At 31.0% G+C, this 10,935-nt stretch overlaps 1 protein-coding gene across 2 annotated transcripts in view; it reads right to left on the bottom strand.

Moving 5' to 3' along the window:
• Nucleotides 1–3,963: 3,963 nt before the first annotated feature.
• Nucleotides 3,964–10,935, bottom strand: part of LOC120310416 (glycoprotein Xg-like) — a 33,842-nt gene continuing 26,870 nt past the window's right edge. The window contains exons 6-8 of one of the 2 annotated variants that reach the window (XM_039348797.1): nucleotides 10,626–10,664; nucleotides 6,233–6,355; nucleotides 3,964–5,215 (exon numbers count right to left, since the gene is read on the bottom strand). In XM_039348797.1, coding sequence (XP_039204731.1) covers nucleotides 5,199–5,215; nucleotides 6,233–6,355; nucleotides 10,626–10,664 — 179 coding nt within the window. In that variant the 3' untranslated portion in view covers nucleotides 3,964–5,198. The remainder of the gene's footprint in view (nucleotides 5,216–6,232; nucleotides 6,356–10,625; nucleotides 10,665–10,935) is intronic. The other variant, XM_039348798.1, reaches the window with a different exon arrangement.

The raw sequence follows: 10,935 nt of genomic DNA, 5'->3' as shown, positions 1-10,935 counted from the left end.
ATTCCCTTAGAAACACCCTCAATTACATGTCCAGGAATCCCACAAATAGGTATTTTATAATTGAACCTATAATACTACTTCTTCCAAACTCGAAGAAAAGCATTCCTTAAAATATGTGATTTAAAATCCCGATCAACATTCTTATTAAAAATCAAATATGCATGCCAACCATACAGTAAATCCCACCCTTCAATAGAAAGAACATCTTTATTTGTTAAATTAAGCCAATCACTTATCGAAGTTAAGATGGCTGCACCATAATATAATTTCAAATTGGGTGCTTTAAGCCCACCTTTTTCTCGAGCATCCTGCAAAATCTTAAACTTTACCCTTGGTTTTTTCCCAGCCCAGATAAATTTGTTAATACCCTTTTGCCACTCATCCAAATTTGCATCTTTTTTTAGAATAGGTAACATTTGAAACAAAAAAAGAAACTTTGGTAGAACATTCATTTTTACTGCTGATATTCTCCCCAACAACGACAATTGCAACTTTTTCCAATCATTTAGATCCTTTTGTACTTTTGCCCATATAATAATTCATAATTATTCTTATATAATTTACCATTAGAAGCTGTTATATATACTCCCAAATATTTAACCTTTTTCACCATCTGAAAACCTGTAAGTTTAACTAAAATTTCATTTTCCTTATTAGACATATTTTTAGATAACATTTTAGTTTTATTATTATTTATTTTAAAACCAGAAACTTTTCCATACTGAGATATAATTTCCAACAAATGACCAGCTACTTGAGTAGGTTGCACTAAAGTTAAAACCAAATCATCTGCAAAAGCTCTCAATTTATACCCATTTCTGTTTACTTTTATTCCCTTAATTACCATTGACTCTCTAATCTGAATTAACAAAATCTCCATTGTTAGAACAAATAACAATGGAGATAATGGACATCCTTGTCTTGTTCCCTTTTCAATTTTAAAAGTCTCAGTCAAACCCCCATTGATAATAATTTGAGCAGACTGTTGCTGATATATAGCCTTAATAACATGTAAAAACTTATCTCCAAAATTCATTTTCTCTATCAATAAAAATAAAAATTTCCAATCTAGTTGATCAAAAGCTTTCTCAGCATCTAGAAATATAAAGGCTGCAGGGATCTGATTATTCTTATCCAAATACTCTATTAAATTAAGAATCTGCCTTACATTATATTTCATATATCTTCCTGTTATAAATCCTGATTGATCACAATGAATCAAGTCCTTCATTACCTCCATTAATCTATTTGCCAAAATTTTTGAAAAAATCTTGTAATCCACATTTAAAAGAGATATAGGTCTATAATTCCTAGGTTCAGTAAGATCTTGATCTTCCTTCAGGATCAATGATATAAACGCGCTTCTCCATGAAGGGGGAACTTGAGCTCCCAACAAAATACTATTAAAAAGCTCCTTTAACGGCTCCATCATTTCCTCAGATAAAATTTTATAATACATTGTCGTCAATCCATCTGTACCTGGAGACTTTTCCACTTTTAACTGCTTAATGGCTAAACCAATTTCCTCTGAAGTGATTGGAGAATTCATCATAATTTGTTGATCATTAGAAAGTTTAGGAAAATGCACTGATTGTAAATACTTTTCTACTTCTGCAACATGTATGTTATCACTAGCATATAATTTTGTATAAAAATCTAAAAAACTCTTTTTAATCAAATTATGTTGAAAAACCTCAGTGCCTTTATATTTTACTTTCTCTATAATTCTTGCTTTCTGTTTCTTACGTAATTGATAAGCTAACCATCTCCCAGGCTTATTTGCATTACAAAAAGTATTATATTTCATATAGCGCAAATTTGTCGCCACCTGATCTGACATCAACATGTTGAATTGTGCCCTAAGCGTATTTATTGCAACCTTTAACCTATTATCCATCGGATTCAGAACAAAAGCTTCTTCTTTTAATTTAATCTCTTCTTCTAATTCTTTACGTTTTTGTGTCAAGTTACCCCTAAAAACATTATTCATATGAATCAAAATACTCCTCATATAAGCTTTACTAACATCCCACACCATAGGCATTGATGTTCCCTTATTCATGTTTAAAACAAAAAATTCCTTCAAATGTTCTTTACATTTTTGAACAAACTCCTCCCGAGTGAACAAATTCTCATTCAATCTCCAGGATCTTCTATTCCCATCTTCAACAAATAACTCCAACCATACAGGACTATGATCCAACAATGTCCTAGGAAAAATCTTAACCTTCTTGACCCTGGAAAAAAGATCATTGGAAATTAAAATAAATTCAATCCTTGAAAATGATTTATGTCTGTCCGAATAAAAAGTGTAATCTCTGTCATTTATATTCCTTTCATGCCAAACATCAATAAGTTCCAACTCATCTTTCATATCAAAAAAGGCTTTAGATTGGGTAAAAAAAGTACCCTTTTATTCTTTCTTGAATCCAGAACTCCATTCCAGTCTCCCATCATAATTACAGATTTATAATCCAACTGAGTTATTTTTCCATGCAGAATCTTGTAAAATTGCTTCTGTTGTTGATTAGGGGCATATAATCTTATGCCCCAATAAGAAATCTCTTGCTTCGTAGTAGTAAATCTATAAAAACATATCTTCCTTGAGGATCAGGTTCTATTAATTCAGCCGATAAAATGTGATCCCAAATGAGAATTAGTCAAATATTTAGAATCTTTTAAAGTTATATGAGTTTCTTGCAAACATATTATGTCATTATTATATTGCTTCAGGTAATGAAAAACTTTTTTCCTTTTCTGCGGTGAGTTCAAGCCATTAACATTCCATGTCAGGAGCTTTGCCATCCTTACTGACCTGAAGCCTCTGGAGCATAGCTTGAAGATCAATTGTTGAGGATCTTTTTGGTCTTGCTCCTCCCACAGGCTCTGTAGGAGCTGTTGTTTCACTATTCTTCTGCTGCTTCTCTCTACGTTTGTGCGCAGCTCTTGTCATCCTTTGTTCTTTTATCTCCAAATTCTGTACATTATATTGACCTTGTACTTCTCTAACAATCACTGAAGTTGCTCCTCCAATTATCTGCTCTTCTTCAATTTTACTAGCTTGTAAAGATAAGGAGGAACTTGCCTTCAAAACAGAGTTGTAAAATTCTTCTGCCTTTGAAACTGTAGTTAATAATAGAAGTATTATTAGAACTAGAAAGATAGAATTTATAACTAGAATTTTATATTTTGGTATGAGAAGGGAAATATGAAAATGTTAAGAGAGTTTGAACAAGGGAAGCCTTTGTTTGCCCAAATATAATTTATTATGAGAAAATTATAAGCAATTAGACACTCTGAACACTGATGGGAAATCAACAATTTTTAAAAAGTGGGAAAAACAGTACAAAATGTAATAAAGATGCTGATATTCAATTGTATATGTATTAACAGCAATAAGAATTGTATTTGCCCAGTATGGAAAATGTATACCACCGGAAGAAGAGAGGAAGCACTGGATAGTGTAGTATTGTACCTAGATTGAGGAAGTTAATATGTACCACTGAATTACTAATGGACCCAGACAACACGTTGTTTATTAAGTATTTATGATTATAAAACTAGAAAATTAATAAAATACGTAAAAAAAAGAAGTTGATAAAACATTATGAAAACAAGCAAAGGCAAACTGCTTCCATGGCATGGATATGTCCATATAAGTCACTTGGAGTCAATTTCATTTTTTTATATACATAAATTTTATTAAACTTTTTAAAGAGTCTATAGGGGTTTTCTAGTCAGTAGATATTGTCTTTTCTCCAATCAAGAAGTTATTTTAGCTATTTCTGTTAGGTCCATCATCTTCACCAACCATTCCTTCATTGTAGATAGTGTAGAACCTTTCCATTTTGGAGCATACAATCATCTCAGTGAAATTGTCATATACAGAAACAAAGCACCATACATTTTTTCTAGTTGCTTGTCTATCATTCCCAAAAGAAAAGCCTCTGTTTTCAATTGTCCTTTAGTCTTTAAAATATTTTTATTTAATGTATATGCATGTATTTGTATCCTCAATTTTCTAATCTTTTTACATGTCCACAAATATGATAAAATGTCCCCTTCATATTGTTCTCATTTCAAACAAAGATTCAAAATACCTTTATACATTTTAGACATTTTTTTAGTGACAGATACCAATACATCATTGATCACTTAGAGTCATTTACATGAGATGGTAGTGTGTAAAAATAATAATAAATAAATAAATATAATTTTGGAAAAAATATCTTCTAAATTAGAATTATAATATAATTTTCAATCCTTCTAACCACATACAGTATTTTCCCATTAATCCATTTGTCTTTGGAAAATTAATATACATGGCAATATATTTTATATTAGAATTGAAGAAAGAAGGGAAAAATTCCCTTAATTAAAGAGGAAAAACCATATACATATTCCAATGTATTCCTGACTCTCTCTTTCCTGACCATCTCCTTTAAATATAATAACTCTTATTTGGAACTTCATGAAGATGACCACAATCTATGTTTATTTCTCAGTACCTGGTATTTTATCACCAAATTAATATTTAAGCTAGTCACACTCCAAAATAGGTGAACTATTCCTTGACTTTTAAACAATATAGCAATAGTATCAATTTCCATATAAGGTTAAATGCTAAAAGGAATTTGGATGCATAAGCCTGACTTTGTTGCTGGTATCAAGTAGCTAATGTAGGAAGATAACCAATTACATTTGTTTCAATGAAATTTAATTTATAAAGTAAGAGAAGTACAATGTTTCCCTGAACATTGATGCAGTAATAACTAAATTAGAGAAAGGACATGATGTGCATCTTTCAACATTTCAGTGCAACTATCACCCCATAGATTTTTAAGTAGTCCTGAAGATCTGAAAAAGGGTACATAAAGAGCCTTAACTATAAACCAATGCCTGTATACTAAGAGTGAAATTGAGATTCTGAACAATTGGATCCAATGATCTTAAATAAACAAAACATAAAATGTTTCTAAACTGTATGAACTGAAAAAAAATCATACAAAGTATAGAAGCAGTGTGTATCATTAACCAATCTCTTGTTTTGAAAGTTTGTTCTTTAGTTTTTATAAACAAAAACAAAATGCCACATTACATAAAATCTTAGCAACAGCATCATAGATATTACAGTATGCAGTTCGTTCATTTGTTGATGATTTTGTGGAACAATATTTCTTGGATCATTTTTGAATCGTTTAGGCAACTGCTCCATCTAAAACATAAGTGTGCATGTAAAAAAAAGGTACTATGTTACAAATAGTGCAACACATTACAAATAATATGCAAAATTTATCCTTGGATGCTTCTAGTGTGCTAGTTCAATCAAAAATATAATTTCTTGGTAAGAAAACAAATGGAAAAAATAATGGAATGGGATGGACGGTAATTAAGTCTGGCATTTATAAAATTTTGTGAATGAGATAGACTAAGTGCATTGTAAGAGGCTTTTCTACAAAACACTTTCACTCTTGAGTAAAAATGCACTCTAATATAAACATAAAAGAGAATAAGTAGCATTGATATAGTGGATCTTACTTCAGAGTAAAGGCATAGGATTGTTCCAATAGCTTTAGGGATTAGATCCATGCAAGATGGGGAAGGGTAAAATAGGTTTGCCTTGGATTTCAATCTAAGAGAGCACCTGAGAGAGAACACATGCTCAAGAAGCTTAGCCACAAATTCAGTCAAATGTCCTTATTAATGGTTCCTATCTAAAGCATATTTCTGACACCTCTCAGTTCTTTAAGGAGGCATATAAAACACTATTCAAATGGACTAGACAGAAATTTTAACTGGACAAAAGTATTCAAAATATAATTTACAGAAAGAACAAAACAACATTCTTTATAGGTGGATCTTAAAAATGAAGCTTTTATTTTTTCTTAATGTTGTGATGTTACTGAATGAAATTTTATTATTTGTTTCTATAGCAGCAGACTAAAAAATAATAGTATTAGCATAGAATCTTGGTATTTTTTTCTTCTAGAAAACATTCATAGAAAAAGGCTAGCTTTTTCTTTTCTTTTATCCCTTCCATCATAAAAGTAAGACTCACTAAAAATGATTGATTGATCCCATTGGAAATACCGTAAGTTTTCCCTAATTGTTGTGAGAAGAGACCAGTCTCTAATATAACATGTCCCATATATAATTAAGACATCCTCAAGTCTTATCTAAGCTATGTCATCCAGTATTGATTTTACTGAGACTTTATAGCAATCAGTCTTACCTCTTGGTTTAAAACAGTATCTTTTCTGCTTATAAGCAGTATAGCCAGCTATGGCCCCAAAGGTCAGCATCACAGCTATAGCAACAACAGGAGATGTAATCTGAGCTGTCGTAGCAGAGTCAACTAAGGAGGGGGGGAAAATCAGTTAAGAATACCACCTGAATCCGGGTGAGACTTTTCCTTGTTACTCTCTCTATTCTATCTTGGTTTTTTGTTGTTGTTGTTTTTTTGCCTGTAAGAGCCTTGTTGGAATTATTTCCCTGGCTTGAAAAAGCAGCTTCTACATGTTTGGGAAGAAAGGCGTTGTACAAAAGAATAGAATTTTAAAATTTTAAAGACTATATTTTATTTCTATATTTTTTGGGGGTACAGAAAAAAAAATTCTCTAAGAGCTGTACTATCATTTTATGCTGAAAGACTATTTCTTTTTTCACATTATACTTTAAAAGACAGAAAAAAGGGGGGCAAATGGTGTCTGGAAAAGATTTTTTTAACCTACAGAGGACATCTAGTGGCGAAAACTTAATACTGCAACTTCTGGTTATTCTTTGAAGATGGAATAGACCTGACCTTCAAAATACTTTTGAAGAGAAAAGATAAGCTGATGCAGCTGTGGAAACTGTGGGGGAGGACACTGCTTAACTTTTATTAAATATAACCTCCACAAAAAAGAAAAAAGAGATTCTTTTTAATTACTATCAAAATGGAGAAATCTCATTTACAATTAAACTGCAAATTTATATTGGAAAAGATTTATGAGGCTACTGCAGAAATATGTGCTACAATGAAAGAGTTTACTACAGAATTAAGATCTCACTTCAAATCTTCAAACTGATGCCCAGACTACATCTGACCATTCTATAAATCAAAACATACTAGAAGAGGAATCAACAGAGATAAAAGAGGAACTTATTCTATCTTATAAACGCTCCATCTATAACTTTGGGGAACAGAAGAAGCAAAGATTGAGACTTGAAACTACAAAGCAATGATGCTTTAAGGATGAGAGAAATAGATGCCTAATGCAGAGGATGGGATTCCTATCCTTTCAAAGGGCACTGCAAGCAACAAAAAGAGATCTACTGTCTGAAAGGGAAGCTTGGTTATGGAAACCTGTCTGGCACAGAAAAAAAGCCAGAATAAGACTAAAACGAGAAATTTAAAATTGTGTAATGGATTAAAAGGCAATGTTTGATTTATGGATTGTTTTAAGGATTAAGATTTAGAGTTAGAAGTAAGAAAAAAATAGGAGGGTGATTATTAGAACAGATATTTTAAATAGGTTAAGAATGTACCTTTTGGAATAATAGGTTTATTTTGATGAAAATTATTATGCATTAGAATTGAAAAAATGTTGGCTTTTTAGATTTGGATGGTTTCAATAATTAACTGAGTGTTTTAAATTAGTAAGGTGATCTTTTTGTATGATAACATAGATGTGATAAGGCATGATAATCAATTGGATGAAATTTGAATTTTGTTTAATGAACTGAAATGATTTAAGGTTTAACATTATTTTGTTATCTTAAAGAGATTGATCGATTGTGGGATTATATATATATAGGGTAAATTAATATTTTATTCTAATTAGGATATGTAGTGTGTAGTGGAAAAAGAAATAAATGAGATTTGTGATAAAATGAGGGATGTGAGAGATTAAGAATTAGAATATATCTGGAAGGGATACCTGAATTGATAATTTGTTGATTTAAAGTTAAATTTGATTATGGTAATTGTAAATTTACAAAGTTTTAAAACAGGTTGAGCAGTTATAGAAATTTAAATTAGAAATGGAATATTTTAAACGTATTATGTTATTTGAGGGAAATAGAGAGGGGACAGTGAATGTATTGAGTTGAGATATTTATATATGTTTTTACTTTTGAATGTTTGATTACCCAAACACCACGGTGTTTCCTGAGTACTTTTTCTTAAGAATTAAAAAAAACAATAAAATGTGTTTCAAAAAAAATAAGAATACCACCACAAGTAGTCCTCAACTTATGATCACAATTCAATCCAAGATTTCTGTTGCTAAGTATTTCAGTTATTAAGTATGCTTTACCCCACTGTATGATCTTTATTGCCACAGCTGTAAGTGAATCACTGCAGTTGTTAAGTTAGTAACATGCTTGTTAAATGAATCTGGCTTTTCATTGACTTTGCTTATCAGAAGGTCGCAAAAGGTGATCACATGATTCTGGGACACTGCAACTGTCATAAATATGAGCCAGTTGCCAAGCATCCAAATTTTGATCATGTGACCATGGGGATACTGCAATGGTCATAATGTGAAAAATGATCATAAATCATTTTTCAGTGCCATTGTAACTTTGAACGGTCATTAAATGAATGGTTGTAAGTTGAGGACTTACATGTATTACAATGAAATTTCATCATCATTACCCAAATCATATAAATATCAATAAATTAGAATGATGTTGCCATTTGGGATGGACAGAATGAAAAACAGAAGAACCTTACAACCCAAATGTTTGACTAGGTCTAGTGGCAAGAAATTACTTTGTCTGCAACTCAAACCCATTTTTCCCTGATAATTTCTTTTCTTTTGGAAACAATATGTGAGAAATCAGAGGATCAGAAGTTTGGAATTTGGTTTCTCAACCTATCCAAAAGATATGTCCTGATCTTTCTTTCTTCCTGCATTAAAACAAACAAACAGCAAAATCTTGGGTGTTGGCTGGACTTCAACTGGAGACTGAAATAAAATGAAATAAATATGGTGCTGCTTATCTGCTTAGTGAAAGGACTGAACTTAATTTTGCAAGCATAGTAGTTTTGAAAAAAATTAAGGAAATACGTTGGGATAAGGCTTGAGGAGTAGCAGCAACAATATAGATTGTTTCCATATCTGATCATTTCAACTATTTTCATCAAAAATTAATCTTCTTCCATGGATGTTTCATATTCAGCGTTAAATAGTAAAACATCATCTTTAACAATGGATGTTTTATATTCAGCATTAAATAGTAAAACATCATCTTTAACATCTGTTCCCAGCAGCCTTAACTTGCCATATCATCAAGAAAATACTGATAAAACACAGAAAGAAATTCTCTCCATGCTGAAAGTAATACAAAAAACAATTATTCTAGCTTGTGAGCAGGTTACTAATAACACAAAGGAGATAAAAGAACAATTTTCTAATTCAAATCTACAAACTCAGAAGATAACTACAGAGAAGGAACCAGCAACCCAGAAAATAGAAGGAAAACTAGAAAATGCTGACACAAATATTGATGATCCAAAGGAGGAAACAAATGAAAACTCAGAAGATATAAATGGAAATGGAAATGGAAAAGACATTTTATAAACCAAGGTTTCAGAACATACTGGAAGGAAGGAGAGCTGATGGAATGGAAGAAAAGTCGCTAATAGAACTGTGGGGAACCAGAGAAGGAGGGAGGTGGTTTAATGAATACCAATGGGCTAGCTCTTCCAAAAACACTTTAATCAAATTGTTTCTCTTGTTTCAAATAATATATACAAAAATAGAGGAAGAATTATTTGATGATCCAAATGTACTGACTTGGAAAGTTAATTGACAAAGAAAGAAAGCTAGAGTAAGATTGAAAGAAACAAAAGCTTTGACCTAATAGAGGGGATGCTATATTATTGATTAGAGGTTTGAATATTGTTAAGAATAGATTGTTAGAAATAGAAGCATTTTTATAAATAGATAGCTAGGATTTGTAATCAGAATATTATATCTTGGTATGAAAAGGGAAATAAGAATATGTTAAGAACTTTGAATAAGGGATTCTTTTGATTGCCCAAATACAACTTGTTTTGAAATTATAAATGATTGCGACATTTTGAACATGGATGGGAAACTAAAATTGAAAAAAAGTAAAAATAGGATATGGATTAAATGAGTGGAAATTGAATGCAAATGCAATTAAGATATGTTTTGGCTAGGAAAGCTATTCTAAACTGATATTATTGGTATTATTAGAAAAATGTAACAAATGTTGATATGCAATTGTATGTTTACTAACAATAATAAGAATTGTATTTGCTTAATGTGGAAAAATTGTTATTACCAGAAGAAAAGAGAATGTACTGGTGGGTGTAACATTGGACTTAGTTGAAAAAACTTATATGTATCACTGAATTATTAAAGAACTCAATCATCATGTTGTCAATTGAGCACTTGTTTATGAAAATAGAAAATTAATAAAACATTTATAAAAAAATAATCTTATTCCAAATAAGTGGTCCTCTGCTACTTCCAGACTAGGAATCCCCAGTTATCTTTTCTTTTAAAATATAAAATATACTTTAAAAATATACAGTATTTGCTATTTACTCATTTTGACTCTAAATAATTACAGAGACACAAAAGCAAAACAAAACAAATACGAAGTCTTACCCATATTTCCACCCTGATCTGAAGTTTGCTCTCTCTCACCTAAAATAGAGTCAATAACATGGTTATTTCAGGAACAGAAGCATTAAAAAATAACCAAACAAATCACACTACCAAAGTACTAAAAGTACCAAATATCAAAAATATTCAAAAAAATATTACAGAAAATATATCCTCAAACAGAGAATAAAGAAAGTTGAGGGAATAAAAAACAATTAATGGGGGCGCTCTAACCTGTGTCAGAGATTGGGACCTAAGGACATAAGTGCAGCATTCATGTAGCAATATAAGCATGCATGTGTGTTATTTCAAC

Source organism: Crotalus tigris, unplaced genomic scaffold (assembly GCF_016545835.1).
Source record: "Crotalus tigris isolate CLP2741 ecotype Arizona unplaced genomic scaffold, ASM1654583v1 scf7180000018174.72280, whole genome shotgun sequence".
Taxonomy (NCBI): domain Eukaryota; kingdom Metazoa; phylum Chordata; class Lepidosauria; order Squamata; family Viperidae; genus Crotalus; species Crotalus tigris.
Note: the sequence above shows the minus strand (reverse complement) of the source record. Positions and strands in the feature narration are given on the sequence as shown.